The 19,061-nt window shown below is 34.5% G+C and overlaps 3 protein-coding genes across 3 annotated transcripts; 1 reads left to right on the forward strand and 2 right to left on the reverse strand.

Annotated features, from left to right (window-relative positions):
* Nucleotides 1-401: 401 nt before the first annotated feature.
* On the reverse strand, nucleotides 402-6,673 carry LOC11425860 (DEAD-box ATP-dependent RNA helicase 32). Its single transcript, XM_003617476.4, has 8 exons — nucleotides 6,133-6,673; nucleotides 4,696-4,971; nucleotides 3,593-3,916; nucleotides 3,021-3,215; nucleotides 2,745-2,900; nucleotides 2,181-2,602; nucleotides 1,732-1,886; nucleotides 402-1,103 (listed from the first exon to the last, which is right to left on the reverse strand). Exons 1-8 carry the CDS (start codon nucleotides 6,526-6,528, stop codon nucleotides 784-786), a joined length of 2,244 nt encoding a protein of 747 aa, XP_003617524.1. The 5' UTR covers nucleotides 6,529-6,673; the 3' UTR covers nucleotides 402-783.
* Nucleotides 6,674-7,712: 1,039 nt separating this feature from the next.
* Nucleotides 7,713-12,851, forward strand: LOC11435456 (heat shock 70 kDa protein 16). The gene is made up of 10 exons (XM_003617477.4): nucleotides 7,713-7,849; nucleotides 8,087-9,353; nucleotides 9,622-9,834; nucleotides 10,188-10,283; nucleotides 10,377-10,523; nucleotides 10,806-11,006; nucleotides 11,580-11,726; nucleotides 11,799-11,927; nucleotides 12,009-12,139; nucleotides 12,507-12,851. The coding sequence occupies exons 2-10, from the start codon at nucleotides 8,184-8,186 to the stop codon at nucleotides 12,595-12,597; spliced, it is 2,325 nt and encodes a 774-aa protein (XP_003617525.2). The 5' UTR covers nucleotides 7,713-7,849; nucleotides 8,087-8,183; the 3' UTR covers nucleotides 12,598-12,851.
* Nucleotides 12,852-14,075: 1,224 nt separating this feature from the next.
* On the reverse strand, nucleotides 14,076-18,484 carry LOC11442273 (uncharacterized). Its single transcript, XM_003617478.4, has 5 exons — nucleotides 17,960-18,484; nucleotides 16,237-17,218; nucleotides 15,764-16,136; nucleotides 14,874-14,936; nucleotides 14,076-14,792 (listed from the first exon to the last, which is right to left on the reverse strand). Exons 1-5 carry the CDS (start codon nucleotides 18,228-18,230, stop codon nucleotides 14,718-14,720), a joined length of 1,764 nt encoding a protein of 587 aa, XP_003617526.1. The 5' UTR covers nucleotides 18,231-18,484; the 3' UTR covers nucleotides 14,076-14,717.
* Between the last annotated feature and the right edge of the window lie 577 nt (nucleotides 18,485-19,061).

A 19,061-nucleotide genomic window follows, 5' to 3' on the forward strand; every position in this document is an offset into this window, starting at 1 on the left:
CACTCAATTTTGGAGACTTTTTTGTTGATGTAGCTATGAAATGGTTGTACAGATTGATTATTGAGTGTCGTTTAATGATGATGCCATATCATAAAAAATAAAAAAATTCCAAAATTGAGTGGGGTAGAAATTGTTGAACGTTATAAAATAGGGAACCTAAAATAATTGGAATAATAAAAAAACCAACCCAAAAAAATCAAAACATCTTTTTTTTGGTACAACAGAGGAGCAAAAGCCCTATTAACCATCTTAATTATTATTAAAAATGACACAAAATTGACCAATTCATTCACAAATTGTTACTGCATCCGATTATTGGGATAAGATAACTATAGAGAAAAATCAATGCGAGAATGAAACTCAGAAAACGGATCTAAGATGTCGAATAAGGGAATGAATAATTAATGTTGTTTAAAATGAAGTGCTTTTGACATTAAGAACCAATTTGCAGCCAAAATAGAAATACTTTTGAACTAGATCCAAGTACAAATTTTCACTAAAACCGTCATCGCAGTCCCAGTTACATTCATCAACAGGTCCTCAACCAAAACTCAAAAACTGTAAAAATCAAAATTGCAACCAGCCCCAAATAGCCGGTAGTAACTAATCTAGACCACTGACTTTTTTAATAATAAATCTAATGGTTAAACATAATATAATTTGCTTACCATTGAATGGCTATTGTTCATTGAACTTCTGCAATAAGTTCAAACTTCCCTCCATTTCTCACATTTTTGCAGTGATTAAACGTCATATATGTGTATTATGTATCCTATGCTTGCATCAGTGCATGGATTGTAACAACTTCAAAGCCAACTCTTCTTGATCTTCCGTTTGTCTTCTTGAAGCTTCTTTTCTTTGACCCTCATCACTGTCACTGTCAAAGTATATTTTACTCTTTTTATGACGTCTATTTATCGGTTCGTCTCCTTCTGACCCAGAGGTATCATCTTGGTTGTCCTCTTCTTCCTCATTACCAGCCTTCCATTTCATTTTCTGCTTAAATTTTTTATCTCTAAGTCGCTGACGCTCCACAAGTTTATCTTCCTTGTCTGCCTTCTTCAAATCCTCTCGCATCCTTTTATAGTATTCAGCTTTTTGTTCTGCATGAAGATGAGATACTTAGATGCCAAAATAAACAACATATTGCATGCTTAATCAATGATAACATATAAACAAATACAGAGTCACAAAATATTGTAAACAGATCGGGTCTGGCCACGATTAGGTTCTTGAAGACTTGAACTCAACAATGATCACATACAATGTAATAGCAAATACGAAAGCGATCAGGGATATCATACTACCATATATAGGAATTATATTATATCTCGGACTCTATAAGGAACTAATGCCTGTCTAACTGTGCTATTATACAAAGGCAAATGTCCTTATTCTTCACTTGTGCATTTAAGTTAAAGTTTTAAAGCAATTTTTATCAATTTATATAAGGAAAGAAATGAAGCTAAGATGCTAGTTTACCATAACTGAATCCTTGTCAAATTTGGCCTCCCGAATGAAACACCATAACAATTAACATTTAAGTTACATATTGAAGTTCTGAATAAGCTTGAAAAAGAAAAAAAAATAAATTGGAAAGGAAGAAAATTTGGCATTCACGTGCATCAAAATTTTAGATAATGCAATCAATAGCTTTACACATATACAGACAAGGATTACATTTTATAAAATGGTTTTTACTATTCAAGATTTGGCTTCAAGTGCACATACCTGGATCAATCAATGTTCCATTGCCACTTTGTGGGTCAGCAATCCTGGCTAGTGGAGGAAGTGTGTTGCCTTCATCGTCGAATACAACCCGACTCCCCAGTGGTCTATGCGTGTTAATCTTGAGCTTTTTTTTCTTTAATAAACGAGTTGCTGGCCTGCACGTGAAAAATCTAAATCAGTAAAAAAAGAAAGTAGAAACTCAAAGCTCCACGCCAAATGATTTCCAACAAGAAATGTCATAAATCCTGCTTCATAAATAGTACTGATTTAGAATTTTTCACAAGTCATCATAAGATTTTATAAAGAATCTCCAATTGTCTCAGCAATTTGAAACTGCAAGACTTGTCTGCCCCATTTGAAAATTATTATAAAATACCAAAGCAAGAGTTCAGAACAATTAAGTAAACTTCTTTCACTAAACTACTGAACAAACATAAAAAGGGACGTACATTAACTCTCCAATTTCAGCTGACTTCACGTCGCCTTCATTTGAGGTATCAGCCACATGAAGAAGATCGTTTTCAATTTCCTCGTCTTTGAAAACAATTGTGTCTATCTTTTTTCTTGAACCTTCAAAAACATTTTCCTTTTTTGGAACCTCAGGTTCAACTAAAATTGATTTTGTTGCCACAGCTTTAGATTTAATTTTCTGGTTTAGAAAACGGATTTTGGGGGTCATTGGCAGACCTAATGATGCTGAATACTCATCAATAGGAAGTTTCAAAACATCAAAGATCTCTTTATCTTTTTGGAGGTGGATGGATCTCAAGTATGTGACAAATGCCCTTTGGGCCCGCTGCTGAAGTTCTGGGTACTTGACCAGTAAAGATGCAAGCAAACTGGACACTGGTTGCAGCAGTTCTTTCCTTGGCTGAATAATCGACAAATAAGGCACAGTAAGCAAAGCAAATATGTCAGAAAACATGAGACAGACAGACACCAAGTCATATAAGAAAATGACATCCTTAAATCTGACACCTCGATGTTCAAATGCATTTGCAGAGCAAATTTACCTTCTGACAATGAACTGGAACCTTTGCTGCTTTTAACTTTTCATGCATCATAGTTTCTGAAGGCAATAGAAATAAAACTGACTTTCCAACAGAGTTATAACGAGCAGTACGACCAACTCGATGTATGTAAGATGCTACATTCTCGGGACAATCTACCTAAATAAATGTAAGAGAAAGGTTAGATTCTAACCATAATAACACACTGTCACATTCCAATACCCCCACCTCAAAGCCTTAAGACTTGCTCTAAGACAAGAAACAGAAGCAAAGACTCACCTGAACAACCCAGTCGACTGCCTTATTAAAATCAAGGCCTCTTGCAGCCACATCAGTTGAGAAGAGAACTGAGCGCTTCTCCTCACAGAACTCGGAATATATTGCCATTCTTTTTTCCTGTTTCATCCTCCCATGAAGGCACTTCAACGGTATGCCAGGGTGAAGTTTCTTAAATACCTCAAACACAAACTTTACCTATTAAGCAAGGATGTGAATGTTTAATGTTATGGAAGATAGTTGAACTCTAAAGTGGAAACTAGCATCAAAAACACACGGTGAACACGAAACCTTTTCAGATAGAAATAATTTCTCACTGTTTACATGTAAGAATAATCAACAATTCGTCCTGCAAATCCTTTAAAAGCCTTCCAATTACAATAACCACAATCAGCACGGCTAAAAGGCCAGAACCGAAGTTCAGCAAATGCAGACTAAGGGCCTCTGATTGATTGTGTTCTTAATTTTTCGTTTTGGCAAACTGTTTTATAAAATAATTTGAACTATTTTCAAGAACATGTGATTTGAATCAAGTAAAAAAATCTTCTTGATAAAGGACAGAGAAGTGGAGTTACCTGTTTACAGCTTGATAGAAAGACAAGTGTTTTTGACTGTAGATGTCTCTTTATGAAAGTCCATAGCATATCTAACTTTTGATCCAGGGGAACGATCATCACCGTTTGCTTCAAAAGAGTAGGAGTTGCAGTCACAGACTCTTCGTGCACACTTATATACTCTGGGTCCTTCAAACTTAGTCTTGCAAGATCTTGAACCGACTTTGTTTGAGTTGCCGAGAAAAGCATGGTTTGTCTACGCTTTGGTAACTGTGAGATGATTGCATTTACTTCCTTCTTGAATCCACTATCAAGAATACGGTCAGCCTCATCTAGTACCAAAACCTATAACCAAGAAGTCCACTCAATCATCAGCTATTTTTGCAAAAGACAAATATATGTGATCAAGTTCATCTAACAAAACAACAACCTACTTACTTTGGAAGATAAAATAGAGCCATTTTCAATCAACTTCTTAACAAACACTCATTGAAAAAAAAATTAAAAGAATCTATCTACGAGTTTTTTTATGAAGTTAGATATATCTATAGTATTTTAAACCAATAGTTTCTTGTGTAAGATGAAACTAAATTGAATCTCTCTACTTTAACTTTAAACCAATATATTCCTTTGAAAGGAAGAACCATAAACTTGTTTTATTTGAGAATTTCCTATAACTCTATATAGGTTAGAAGCTAAACCAACTGGGCCATGAATAGCAAGGTTACAAAAGAGCTCAACTCAAACCACATACAAATCTAGTCACATATATACTGTGCATCAAACCACAGTTACTAACTCAAATAGTAAGCTGCTGGAAGAAAAAAAGTTAGAAAAACGAAACAAAACAAAATTTGACGACTATTCAGGCCGGTAAAATTATGTTATGTGTTAGCGTGTGTTTGGAACCACATCAAGCGGCCAAAAAACGCACGTTTTTTCTGAAGCTACAAAACATAGCTTCACAAATTTCACATGAATGCTTCTTGGGACACGAGAAATGGCTGTGCAACATGTATCCAAACACATACTTAAAAGAAATTTGGAAGCCAAATTTGAGAAAATGAATTAATTGTTATTCTCATTTCATCTATTTCCAAATAGTAAACAAATATTATATGGACCTGCATCTGTGAACAATCAAAATTGGGAGTTTCATCCATGTGTTGTAGAAGGCGACCGGGTGTGCAGATCAATATGTTTAGCTTGTTGACACATTCTTTCTCAATGGCAACATCCCCACCACCACCAATGAGGAGGCCAGCACTAAAACGATGGTGCTCCCCAATAGCATTCAACACGCCAAAAATCTGACCAGCTAATTCTCTTGTAGGTGATATGATTATGCTCCCAACCCCATCTTCCGTTCCCCATCTCTCTCTATGCAATTTCTCCAACACCTATCATTCACAAAATAAATCCCCAAAAACCGAATAAATATTAACTTAAAAAAACAAAAACAAAAAATGAATATCATTTTGATCTCAAACTTACAAGAGTCGACGATTAAATTTTGAGAAAAACATTAATTTAGTACATCAAGTATCAATCTATCTCTTATTAAGTCCCTAAGCTATATGAATGTAATAAACAACCCTTAAACTATATAAACAAACAGTCCTTAAACAAGCTTCACTCTCTCGTATTTTCATATAGTTTAGAGACTAACTTAGACAAATTTCATATAGATTAAGATCTACTAATTGTTTTTATATACTTTTAAGGACTAAGTACAGGAGAGTGATACTTAGTTACTGTTTGGATAAACAACTCATTTGCAGCTTATAGCACAAGCACTTATCATGATAAGCATGCACTTATATACAAGCTTACATGAGTTATTTTATAGCAAAAGATAAAATAAAGCTAAATTGTTTTTGTATTTGCTGTAAGCTGTTTCCGTAAGCTGTCTTGGAGAACTTACGAAAATAAGCTTAAAAAAGCTTATGAAAAATGGCATAAGCTGTTTTCATAAGCACCCCCAAACAGTCTCACAAAATTTATGTCATTAGATAAGCTCAAATAAGTCAACCAAAACAGGCCCCTAAAACTAAATCTAAATTGATGGTTTAGGCTTTAATTATTATAACTTTACGAAATGACAACTAAATCCCTAAAAAAATGAACACTTTCAATCAATTGAGAGACTAAATTAATCAACAAACACAATTTCTATTAGCAAAATACTAAATTAGTGAGTAACTAAAAAAACATAAATAATCAAGCAGACAAGCACCAAAATCATTCAAATTAGTCTATAGGGGGCTTTTTGGATTGGCTTATCTACTAACATAATTTAGTCACTTGGCTGATTTAAAGTGTACATTTTTCATAAGCTTTTTTCAGCTTATTTCGTAAATCCCTAAAAAATGTACACTTTAAATCAACCAAGTGACTAAATTAATCAACCTATACAATTTCTAGCAGCAAAATATCAATTAAATTAGTGATTAATTAAAAAACCAGAAAAAATCAAAGTATAAATATCAAACTTTCACCAAAATCATTAAAATTTCAAAAACTAAAACCCTAAACCCTAGTATACTAATGAAAACACTCACAGGAATAATGAAAGCAAGTGTTTTTCCAGAACCAGTTTTGGCGGCACCAAGAACATCACGGCCACAAAGCGCATGAGGAAGAGAAGCTCGTTGAATTTTAGTCATGGAAACGAATTTCGAATGCAATTCGTCTTGGGTTTTCTTCGATATCAATCCGTCTTTGGTTTTCTTCGATATCGGTAACTGATCAAACCGCACCACGCCGGCATAGCGTGAGAACGTTCCGTCGGCGAGGCGGCCAACGGGGGAGTTTTTGGGGAGAGGTGGAAGAGACATTGGGTTTGAACCGGAGTCTGGTTTTTGAGATTGAATCCATGAATTCAAGAGGTTGATTTTGTCTAGTTCTGAGTCGCGTTGTTGTTTTCGAAATTGCTTTGATGGTTTAGGTTTTCTCATTGTTAGAGAGAGTAGTTAAGAAGCTGAAGGTGGAAGATGGATAAAACGGCGTCGTTTAGGTTTAGTTTGCGGCAGAGTTTCAAAAATGAGGACGCAAGGTGTTTGTTTGTTATAACGGGTTGTTTGTTGGCAAAGGGTGGGTAGGGTTACTGTATTACCCCAAAAAATACTTATACTAGTCAATACCCGTATTCATACTTTTATACGTAATTTAAATGGAATAAACAAAAATATATTGGTGGTTGATAAGTTTTCTATAGAACTATATTTTTAAGTTTTATTTTAAGATAAATATATATATATATATATATATATATATATATATATATATATATATATATTGTTATGCTAGTGTAAATGATTTTTTTTTGACAAATAGTGTAAATGATTTTTATATTGTCGCTACGTAAAAATTAATTTATCAAAACTAAGATGGTAGCGGTGAAAATGCATTCATCTTTTCAATTGAATTGGATATGAGTCTTCTTAGAAAGTTGATCTTCTCCGAGAGACTATGTAGTTCTTTCTTGGTACGTGGGGTCTATAACAAAAGAGTCTTGTAAGAATCTCAATTAATTAATCAAGTTAAAATATACTCTCTCCTCCTTCAAAAAAAACATACTCCTTCCGTTTTTAAATATAAGCAAAATTGACTTTTTAGATTCATTTATTCAATGATAAATGTGGTTTATAAACGATATTACAATATTCTTTTTTTAAGGAACAAGAGTTTTATAAACGATGTCATATTATTTTTTAGACAATAATAACATGACATTTTTTAAATTGAACCAAAAAAAAAAAAGTTAAAGTGCACTTTTCGCCCCCTATGTTTCAAAATGTTGCGATTTTGGTCCCCTATTAAAAAAAATGGCAATTTTGGCCCCCTTCGTCCCAAAATTGCTGAGAAGACGCCACGTGTCCCAAAAAAGGGGTCATAATCGCAATTTTTTGTAAAGATAAGGGGTCAAAAAGCATATTTCCCTTATGTTAGGAGGTCAAAAGAACATATTTCCCTAAACACAGGGGTGACTTTTGCCATATTTTTTAATAGGGGTCAAAATCGCAACATTTTGAAACTTAGAGGGCGAAAAGTGAAGTTTAGCCAAAAAAAAAAAAAAACATGACATTTTTAAAAAAATAATAACATAAAATAACATTGTATGTTTTTTTTAGGAGGATAACACTGTTATGACATGTTTTACATGGTGTGTGACTTGTTTGTGGCTTGAACGAGTGAAGTGGCGATTTTGTCTCTCTGCCATGACAACGCAACCATGCATTGCATTGCACTTCATCTTTCTCTTCCTATCCATATCAGGTATCTTCTCATTCTCCCTTCTTTTTCATGTTTTTCATTGCCTCAACTTTTTTATTTTTCTACTTTCTTCTAGTTATTTATTTCATATTGTTATAGCATTAGAAATGGAGGAAAAATCAATCACTAAATGGGTTTAGCTTAAATTATTGTTTTTTTTTATTTATAATTTTACTTGTGATATCAATGGCAAGTTCTCATTTTAATGTGTTTGTTTCCAACTTTTATTTCTCTTAATAGTTCTGGATGAAGCTTATGATTCTGGGCCAGCTTTGTTGTAGAATATTGTGAAGGTTTTATATTTAGGGTTATTGGTAAAGGGATTCAGTGAGTTGAAATGAGTGTAGTAGGGTTTGACATTGGTAATGAGAATTGTGTCATTGCTGTAGCGAAGCAAGGTGGGGTTGATGTTTTGCTGAATAATGAATCGAACCGTGAAACCCCTGCTGTCGTCTGCTTCGGAGAGAAGCAACGATTTTTAGGGTCTGCTGGTGCTGCCTCTGCTATGATGCACCCGAAATCGATAGTATCTCAAGTCAAGAGACTAATAGGAAGGAGATTTGATGACCCTGATGTTCAAAATGACCTAAAAATGTTTCCTTTCGAGACTTTTGAAGGTTCAGATGGTGGCATTTTGATTCACTTGGAATACTTGAATGAGACTCATAAGTTTACACCGGTTCAAATATTAGGAATGCTCTTTGCTCACTTGAAGACTATAGCTGAAAATGATTTGGGGTCTGCTGTTTCGGATTGTGTTATTGGAGTTCCATCATACTTTACTGACTTGCAGAGACGAGCGTATCTCGATGCGGCAACAATTGTTGGGTTGAAGCCTTTGATGTTAATTCATGATTGCACTGCAACTGGTCTTGGATATGGTGTTTACAAAACAGATTTTCCTCAAGGAGATCCTATTTATGTTGCATTTGTTGATATAGGGCACTGTGATACTCAGGTTTCTATTGCAGCATTTGAAGCTGGGAAAATGAAGATGCTTTCACATGCTTTTGACAGAAACTTAGGGGGTAGAGACTTTGATGAGGTTCTATTTAGACATTTTGCAGCAAAGTTTAAGGAACAGTACGAAATTGATGTGTATTCTAATGCCAGAGCGTGCAATAGGCTGTGTGCCGCGTGTGAGAAGTTGAAGAAAGTTCTGAGTGCAAACTTAGAGGCACCTCTGAACATTGAGTGTTTGATGGATGAAAAAGATGTTAGTGGATTTATCAAGAGGGAAGAATTTGAGAATCTTGCATCAGGATTATTGGATAGAATTTGTATTCCTTGCCACAAAGCATTGGCGGACGCGGGCTTGACTGTTGATAAGATTTATTCGGTTGAGTTAGTTGGTTCAGGTTCAAGAATTCCATCTATAACTGGATTATTAACCTCTCTATTTAAGAGAGAACTCAGCCGAACACTGAATGCAAGTGAGTGTGTAGCTCGTGGTTGTGCTCTTCAGTGTGCAATGCTCAGTCCTGTTTTTCATGTCAAAGAATATGAGGTTCGAATTTAAACAAAGCACTGATGCTTATCCTATCCATATGATATATATTGCATACTAGATTTTTGAGTTTATAGATTCTAGAGATGCAATACTTTGTTAACTAGGTTTATTTTCTGTATTTGAATTACCTATTTCTCTTTCGTCTATTCAAATGGAGATACAGCCAAGTTTAATTTCATAAACATATTATACCATTTTTGTAGTATTTTCTGTTGTCTTGTATTCCTCTCCATAAAAATTTATGTAATATCTCTTATTTATTCAGGTCCAGGATTCTATTCCTTTTTCTATTGGACTTTCCTCGGACGAAGGTCCAATTTGTGAAGAAACAAATGGTGTACTTTTCCCAAAAGGCCAACCCATTCCTAGTTCTAAAGCTCTTACACTTCAGGGCAGTGATTTGCTCCATTTGGAAGCATTCTATGCTAATCCAGATGAAGTACCAAAGGGGACGTCTCCGAAAATTAGTTGCTTCACGGTAAGTGTTCTTTAGAACTTGTGCTGCAAAGGAGTCCAGAATTTTGATTCTTGTGCATATTTCTATGTGATATACTGATTTATATTTTCGGTTCCCATCCCCTTCTATATTTTCCCCTATATTTTCCTGCTTCTTGTTTTGTTTCATGAAAGGCCTGTCGTGATGCCTCCGAGTTTTTTTTGTCATCTTAATTTCGCTGTTTGGCACTCAAACTCTTATATAGTGACGTTCTACAGAGAAAAATATGTGGTTACGTAGTAATAAGGTTATATCAGTGATTAAAAAGGTTGATGTATTCTGCATGCCTATACACTGTCATGATGCTTATACATCTGTTTGCCACTTCTATTCAGATTGGTCCTTTTCAAAGATCCGGTGAAAGTAAGGCGGTAGTTGAAGTTAGAATTGACCTAAATTTGCATGGTATTGTCAGTATTGAATCATCTACAGTAAGTAAGAAACCTAATTTTAATCTCTTCAATGTTACATCATCAGTTCTCTCAGAGATCTAGCTACATACATGAACCTTTATTTGTCTTCAGTTGATCGAAGATCGTGTGGAAGATTCTGTTACACCGCGTGAGTATCAATCCAATTCTGAAGCAGGAGATGTTGAACCCATTTCTGAGACGGAACAAAATGACAATGAACATAGTATCAATGAGAAGTGTGGATCTCCACATCGTTCTGTAAGTATGCTGTTGATGAACACCTTTTTTAAATGGAATATCTCAGATGTTAAAGATTTATTGCAAATCATCCTTCAAACATGAAAACCCGTATAGCTAAATTTTATCTGATCATCTATGATGTTAAATTATATACAGTCTCTCAGGCTATAACAACTGCTCTTCAATATATCTGATAATCATATATGTTTATTTTTATTTTGTGAAGATTGTTTTGATTGCAGATATGATTCATGTTGGTGATTTGAGTAAATAAAGTGTTACTATCATGCCTTTTTACAGTCTGATGGTACAAGAAAAGATAAGGCCAACATAAGGGTTCATATACCAGTGAGTGAGAACGTCTATGGTGGAATGACCAAGGCTGAAGTCACGGAAGCTCAAGAAAAAGAACGCCAATTAATGCAGCAGGATATAACAATGGAGTTAACAAAAGACAAGAGGAACTCTTTGGAGTCTTACGTATACGACGTGAGGAATAAGGTATAGATTCAATATCTTAATAAGATGCAGACATGGTTTTTGTGACTAGATAATTTCTGCTGTCACACATTTCATATCTAGCTTTGATTTTTGCTATGGTAATATGAAAGTATTGAATGTTTCAAATGTGAATGAGAAAAGGCTGATCTATATTCAATAATGAGTTTGTTTTCAGTGACTTGATGTAGTAAATGTTAGGTAAAACTAAGATAATGAAGTTAGTGCAGTCACACATTTCATATCTAGCTTTGACTTTGGCTTTCGTAACGTAAAAGTGTTGAATGTATCAAATGAGAATGAGAAAAGGCTTCTGTATATTCAATGATGAATTTATTTTCAGGGACTTGGCTGTTCTGATTCATGAATAAATGTAAGGTTAAACTAAGATAGTGAAACTGGTGTCTAGGGATATTGTTTTATTCTGCTTTGTATCAAATCTGCATATGAAATGAAATTAAAATCTCTATCCTTCTTTATCCTTTATGCCAATTATTTAATACACGGCTTTATGTGTGTATGTTCTATATTTCCTGATGGCTTGGCATTTAATAATTTGTGCATTTTTATGAATAGCTCTTAAACGAATACCGAAAATTCGCAAGTGAACAAGAGAAGGATGGCATATCCAGGAGCCTGCTAGAGACTGAGGAATGGCTTTACAGTGAACGTGATGATGAAACAGTACATGCTTATTTTGCAAAACTAGAAGATCTAAAACAGGTTATCTTTTTGTTCTCCGATCTCCATGTTTCCTGTGCTATACTTCTTGTTCTCATTCTACACTTTATATAGCTGGTGGATCCAATCGAGAACCGGTACAAAGATGAAGAAGAAAGAGTGCAAGCTACCAGAGATTTGTTAGGTTGCATTGTCGAGCATCGCATGTCTGCGGGTTCTCTTCCACAAGAAAATAAAGAACTGGTACATTAAATAGGAGAATAAATATTATTTTGAGATGCAGCTCTTAATATCAGCTTTCAAGTAACAACTTTCATGTTTTAGATAATCGATGAGTGCAATAAAGCAGAACAATGGCTAAGACAAAAGACGCAACAACAAGATGCTTTGCCTAGGAGCTCTGATCCAGTATTTTGGTCAAGAGATATCAATAGCAAGACACAAGATTTGAACTTGTATGATTTTACTCCTCTGTTTTTTCTTTTCATAAATGCATAATTATAGGGTGTTATGATACACCTGCTGGTGTGACCGTGTGACACATTGTTCATCTGGTGCAAGTAGTGTTGTCAAATAGCTGCTATGGCGCCATGGCATAGCAGAATCTGAACAAAACAGTATTGTTCCACGATACATTATTTAGTACAAAGTGTTGTCAAATAGCGGTGGTATAGAACTGTAGTGTAGTGGAATTTGAACCAAACGATATTTTCCACAATCCGCGATTGACAAGACCGCCTGTTATTAACACTTTATTCATTACATCCATTGATTTTATCTCTAGAATAAAACTAATGAATGTTTTATTTTGATGGGTTTTAGAGTATGCCAAAGCATATTGAGCACCGAGGGTTCTTCATTTCCAGAAGAAGACGTAGGGGAAGACAAACAGAATACTTCTGAGCATCAATGAAGTCAGTGATGATGGTGATACTCTGTGAACAGAAGATCTAAATTTTCATTAGCTGTTTAACTTCACACAAATGTATATTTTTTTTCGGATTAATAGACTTTTACCTCCTGTAATATAGGGCACTTTTGATTTTGCCCCTGTAAAAAAAAATTAGATTCCGTCCTTGTAAAATAAAGATTCTTCAGGATTGCCCCCGAGCTCTTTGAGTCAGCAGAATCTCGAAAAAGAAATCTAAATGTTTTTTAATTTTTGAATTTCGATTTTTTTATTTAAAAAAATAATTTGAATTTTTTCAGATTTTTTTAAAAATATTTTTCGTTTTTTTTTAATTTTATATTATTTTTTAAATATAAATGACGTGTAAAATATTTTTTACGTGTGGCAAGCAAAAAAAAAAAAAGCCACTTAAGTGCCACATCAAAGATTCTGCTGAGTCAATGGGCTTAGGGGGCAATTGTGAAGAATTTCATTTTACAAGGACGGAATCTAAAAAAAAAATATTACATGGAGCAAAACCAAAAGTATCTTATATTACAGAGGGTAAATGTCTATTAACCCTTTTTTTCTTAGGTTAATAGACTTTTACCCCCTGTATTATATGGCACTTTTGATTTTGCCCTCTGTAAAAAAAAAAAAAATTAGATTCCATCCTTGTAAAATGAAGATTCTTCACGATTGTCCCCTAAGCCCATTGACTCAGCAGAATCTCTGATGTGGCTCCTATATGTCTTTTTCTTTTTCTTATTCTTTTTTTTTCTTGCCACGTGTAAAAAATAGTTTACACGTCATTTATATTTAAAAAAATTAAAATATAAATAAAATTTAAAAAAACGAAAATCATTTTTTAAAAAAATCTGAAAATTAATTTTCAAAATTTTAAAAAATCTGAAAAAATTGTTACTTTTAATTACTTTTAACACGTGCAATATTATATTTGTTACACAAACCCTAATAAAAAACACTTAATCATACTATATTGTTTACGTAAGAAATCCAAATCAAACAGCATGTTATTATAATTTTAAGACCGGGTAATTTTTTACCTCAAACCCAAATTGCATAACACCAATAATATGTATTTTGGTGGGAATTGATTTTCTGAGTGCTCCACGTAAGGATTTGGTGTCCAGTATTTCCAGATACAATTCCAATCCAAAAAAAATTTATCTAGAGAGTTTCACATGATAACACAGTTCAACAAATTACTTGCGCTTGAATATACTTTTTCATTATGTGAAAAGTCAAAAAGGGAACCAGAGGTAAACCTTGCATAAACTAAAATTCAGGAACCTTTTTATGGCTGGAAGGGGTTTGAAAAATATAAATAAAACTCTCCTAATTTCCGGATTCATGCATGCATAGTCTCGTGTATATATGCTGCAAGCTTCGCCACTTATATTTATAATGTATAGGGTATAGCATGGTCCATATCTACTTTGAAACGACCACCAATCATATTATATATAATAATTTGATTACCATTAACTATGTTATAATATACTAACGGTTATTGAACATCCATATTGTAAACCAAAACTCAATTGAATCATACTATACAGTATACACATCCTAGCACACATCATTTAGAAATAAACATTCATTCATAAAGCCAGAACACTTGCAGTTCCTTGTACACTCAACTCGAGATAGAAAGAAGGGTCTTCTCAATGTCTTTTTTTAACTTGAACCATCTTATCCTTCTTTTTATATCTCTCATTTACAAATTGGGATAGCACTAAGCGAACCAAGTGGTGAATCAATGCTTGGTGAAAATAAAAAGTGAATCGATATCTCAAAGCTACAGTTTCATGGTATCAATATCTTAAAGCTTAATGTGTGCACTTCACAGAACCATCTGGATAAGCTTATGACAGTGTCAGATTGTTTTGCTTTGAAACTTCACTGAGCAACAAAAGCCCCAAATCATGTGACCCTACATGCTAGATTGGTAGCTTCTTTTCCCCATCCAGAAATAAAACAACAGAAGTTTATGGCAATGGAACAGAACCAAACCTATCGGGTAATACTAGCCATAAGACCAATCATTAGTAATTTACAGGATGCTGTAGAAAAGTAATTTACTGTGGACCTGGCAGGGAACAATGTGTTGCATCAAAGGCTTAGTTTCCCTTCTTGGCGTTTGCTTTCTTAGCACTTGTTTTCTTTTTGGATTTCTTGAATCCTGTTCCACTCTCCTGTAAGCATAAAAGGAATTCAGTGACATATCCCGTTTAAATATACCATAAAACAACAAAGTTATTTGCAAGTAAATGTACCTTCCGATAGTGTTTATAAGCATTTCGGCCAGTCAACTCCTGTCCACTTTTGCTGACATAAACCTACAATGTGAAGATAAAGATTCAAATTCTGATCAATTGATACAATATGCAAAAAATGTGTTTACTCCAGCTAATTAACAAAAGGCTCAAGACAATCATATGGACTGTAATGTGGGTGAATGCCAACGGTAATTTGCAATATTGCTATTCATGTCCATTGCTAGAAGATAAAAGGATTTGGGGAATCAATTGCCGTTTGCTGAATCTATTAAAAACCATCAACTTCACACTTTGGTTATGAGAATGTTGACTACAAAAACAAAAACACATTCGGGCATACCAAAAAGAGCTTTTAATCCTTTGACTTCTACCATGAGATGTAAAGCACTGATATTTTGTGTGTTTAAGCTGTTGCAATGTCTAGAATGATATGGAAATATGGAATACAATGACAGTATAATTATTATAATTTGAGAGTATGACAGATATATTTGTATTACGATTAATATCAGATATAGTATCTTAATCGTCGTAAAAAAAAAGATATAGTATCTTAACGCAACTATTTATCTTATGGCATGTGATGCTCATTTTATCATAAAAATATGTATCAAGAACCATATTAAAAATACAGAAATTTGAGTTCAAAGCATACAACAATATCTTGTCAAACGGAAAAGAAAGGCAATACATAATAGTGTGATAATTTAGCTTCCATCTGCATCTGTAAAACACTCAAATAATATACTACCTGGGTGGTTTTTGCAATTTTCGTTCACAATATAACACATTGGTTCACAACTTCTTATGATCAGCATCTGGCTATAAGAGTAAATAAATCAAACCACTTAATAACAGTTAACGTTCTTCAGAAATTTTCAACATACCTTTCTTCCATCTGATCCTGTATACCAATGACCAGCAGATTGACTGCTTGCTTGTACACGCCTTTTACCTGCATCTTTTGGCATACCGGCGCGGCTCTTGGGTTCCACCCAATTTCCCGAAACATTTGAAGGGTTTAATTTGCATTGTGCATTTTTAGCTTTTGACACACTTCTCTTAGTGTTGTTTCTCTTTGTTGTGTTCTTTCTACTAGATGTTCCACTGCCAAAAGGAGAAATGATTTTTGGATCCACCCAACCTTCAGAAGCATTAAAGGATTCCTCAACATTCAAATTTGTTGATTTGCTTCTTCTGCTTGTTGAGCCATTAACACGTCCCGGTGTTTTAGAAGCTCCTCCATTGTCAAATTGTCCCCTGAAATCAACACAGAAAACATAAGTTGATTAGATTTCTTCACTGTTATCAATAGATAAAATTGGTTAAGGAAAGAATATACTGGAAAGTTACTTCTTACATATAATCGATATGCGAGCCATTTTGTTGCTGATTAACACTATTGACACCTAATGGAAAAAAATTACAAAGGCGGCTGCGAACCAACTGCTGAATTCTTGGATCCTCGTGTAAAAAATAACGATGAGCAGGAGGAAGAGGACCCGCCACCTCCCATATCTGTTCATCCTGCTGGTATCCAGAACTAACCCCACAATACGTCTCATTGTAATTTTCTGACATGCCAATCCCTGATCTCGGCACTTCTGTGCTCTTTCTAGAACAAAAGTACTCTTCGAACACCTCATTGAACACGGGTGTAGGAACAGAAAAATTCTTCATGGGAGAAAAATCTTTCCACAAATCCTGATTTCGGTTCACATCAAATTGTGTCTTTCTATCTTGTTCCGAATAAGTCAAAGGCGTATTTCGGTTACATGTTTGCCCCGATGACGAAGAGGGGCCAACTTTATTCTCACCACCAACATCCTCACCAAACAGATCATCGTCGTCATCATCAGAATCAAGCAATTTAAACCTAGGTATAGGACTAGTCACTAACTTGGGAAACACGAAGCTACTCTGACCTGTTTCCAACCCAACAGAAGCTGGGATATCAGAAGCATGGTCTCTTTTTTGGGTCGCATCAAATTGCGTCTTTCTATTTTGTTCCAATGAAGTCAAAGGTGTGCTTTGGTTATATGCTTGCCCCGTTGATGAGGATGGGCCAACTTTATTTACGCCAAAAACATCCTCACCAAACAGATCATCATCATCAGAATCAAGCAATTTACACCTTCGAATAGGACTATCTGCTAAATTAGGAAATATGAACCCACTCTGACCCGTTTCCAACCCAACTGAAGCCGGGACATCCAAACCCTGCTTTCGTTTTTTCCCCATTGAGTTACTACATGAATGTGAAGTTAAAACTCCAGCTCCTTTCAATGAGACTTTTGAGCTGCCGCATACAGATCGATTCTGAACCGAGGAATGCGCAGATACTAATATCACAAAACAGAGACATTTATTTCAGAATCAAAATAAGAGAATAAATTCTACGCACTGATGGTGTAAAATGTCTTTACACATGCATCCAATCAAATCATGTCAAATAGATATTTGTAGAAATATTCTAGCCTAGGAACTAGCCTAAAAAAGTGACATCACCATGAAATGAGTTAATTGAGCAAATGTCGGTGTACAAATTAACTTCATCAAAATAAACACTGTAATTCAATCTATACTACTAATAATTCTTGAGCAGAAAAAAAATAATTATTTTATAAAAGAGTTCACAATAATGAGATAATAATTTGTTTGCTATATATTTCTATCAGATTGAGGGCCTCTTTGGATTGGCTTATTTGGGCTCATCTACTGGCATAAGTTTTGTAAAGACGTTTGGGAGAACATTTGAAAACAACTTGTGACATTTTTCATAAGCTTTTTCAATTTATTTTCATATGTTCTCCAAGATAGGTCATGAAAACAGCTTATAACCTACAGAAAATCAATTTAACTTTATTTCATAATTTTTTTAATAGAAATAGCTTATGTAAGCTTATACATGAGTGCCTATCAAGATAAGCGCTTGTGTATAAGGTGCAAATAAGCTGTTTATCCAAACAAGCCGTTAATTCTGATTCAATTTGTACTAAACCCTAACCAATTAATTTATTGTTATTTTTGTAAATTAGGCATTTTTAATTAATGGTAAATAAGATAAGAATTAAGAAACTGACCTTGAAGAGGTTCCTCTTGGGAAGAGAACTCCTCGATATCATCCTCGTCGGGATCAAAGAACGAAGGCAGTGATTCCGTTTGGGAGGAGGAAGGGGGAGCACGACGGAGACGTTTGAGGATACGGATTGGTGGGTCGGGTTGAGATTCTGGATCGGAATCGGGGACTTCTTGTGGGACCGGGTCGTGGTTGGGGGAGGTAGATGGAGAAGGTGGTGGTGTATCGTCAAGATCGAGACCTAGGGAGAATGATGGAGCTTCAAATTCAGCCATGGAAATTGAAATCCAAGGATTGTGATCTTGTTTTGGTTGATAAGGTTGTGTAGTATAGTGTGGATTTTTAAATAAACTGGATTAAAATTTGGTGCAACATTGTAAATGATTTTGGCGGGGATTTGAATTTCAGGGAGGGAGAAGGAATTGAGTGATTATTTATTACATCCGACACAGATATTTTAGGGTGGGTACTTTACGAATCTGAGTTTCATTAGTGTTTTAGTTTACCCAAACTAAACAATCTTCATCGTTAATGCAAAATCGAACGGCATATATTTTGACTAAACTAAAATGTTTAAGATCAATTGTTTCTTAATAGTATATGTTTGTATGTTATTCATCAAAAAAAAAAAAAATTAAAAATATGTTTGTATGTTAATTTCTTTAGCATTTTTTTTATGTTAATGATATTTGCATTAATAAAAGTCTTGCAATAAATCAAAAATTAAAGGTGTGGAAATAGAATGTGGAATCTCTTCAATCTATATGAAATCGTCTTACCTAGTTAACCATCGATCTCGACGTTGGTTTGTATGAATATTGTGCCTTGATAAAAGCTCAATTGATCCCAAGAACCAATAATGACTCTTTCACTCTAAACCGCGTCAACGAAGAATCTATCAGAAATCAAAGTCGTCCTCCTTGTCACAATTTGTCTTCAACTCGCATATCAAAGGTTGAGTTTCCCCGTTTTGACGAAGAAAAAAAAAAGAAAAAAGGTGTGTCTGGTTATACAAATGTGAGCAATTCTTCCCCTTGGACGAGATCCCTCAATAACCTAGGGTTCGCCTAGCATCGATTCACTTTGATGGTCTTGCCCTTCAATGA

Source organism: Medicago truncatula, chromosome 5 (genome assembly GCF_003473485.1).
Source record: "Medicago truncatula cultivar Jemalong A17 chromosome 5, MtrunA17r5.0-ANR, whole genome shotgun sequence".
NCBI classification, from domain to species: Eukaryota; Viridiplantae; Streptophyta; class Magnoliopsida; order Fabales; family Fabaceae; genus Medicago; species Medicago truncatula.

What these genes read in the sequence shown, in the direction of transcription:
- LOC11425860 (XM_003617476.4), bottom strand. Translation starts at nt 6,528, where the DNA reads ATGAGAAAACCTAAACCATCAAAGCAATTTCGAAAACAACAACGCGAC. An exon ending in CACTTGCTTTCATTATTCCT is followed by an intron (nt 4,972 to 6,132) that starts GTGAGTGTTTTC and finishes TGTGAATGATAG; the next exon opens with GTGTTGGAGAAATTGCATAG. An exon ending in TTCCAGTTCATTGTCAGAAG is followed by an intron (nt 2,603 to 2,744) that starts GTAAATTTGCTC and finishes TCGATTATTCAG; the next exon opens with CCAAGGAAAGAACTGCTGCA.
- LOC11442273 (XM_003617478.4), bottom strand. Translation starts at nt 18,230, where the DNA reads ATGGCTGAATTTGAAGCTCCATCATTCTCCCTAGGTCTCGATCTTGAC. An exon ending in GGCTCGCATATCGATTATAT is followed by an intron (nt 16,137 to 16,236) that starts GTAAGAAGTAAC and finishes TGTTGATTTCAG; the next exon opens with GGGACAATTTGACAATGGAG. An exon ending in CAGGATCAGATGGAAGAAAG is followed by an intron (nt 14,937 to 15,763) that starts GTATGTTGAAAA and finishes TTCACATTGTAG; the next exon opens with GTTTATGTCAGCAAAAGTGG.
- LOC11435456 (XM_003617477.4), top strand. Translation starts at nt 8,184, where the DNA reads ATGAGTGTAGTAGGGTTTGACATTGGTAATGAGAATTGTGTCATTGCT. An exon ending in CGAAAATTAGTTGCTTCACG is followed by an intron (nt 9,835 to 10,187) that starts GTAAGTGTTCTT and finishes ACTTCTATTCAG; the next exon opens with ATTGGTCCTTTTCAAAGATC. An exon ending in TCAGTATTGAATCATCTACA is followed by an intron (nt 10,284 to 10,376) that starts GTAAGTAAGAAA and finishes ATTTGTCTTCAG; the next exon opens with TTGATCGAAGATCGTGTGGA.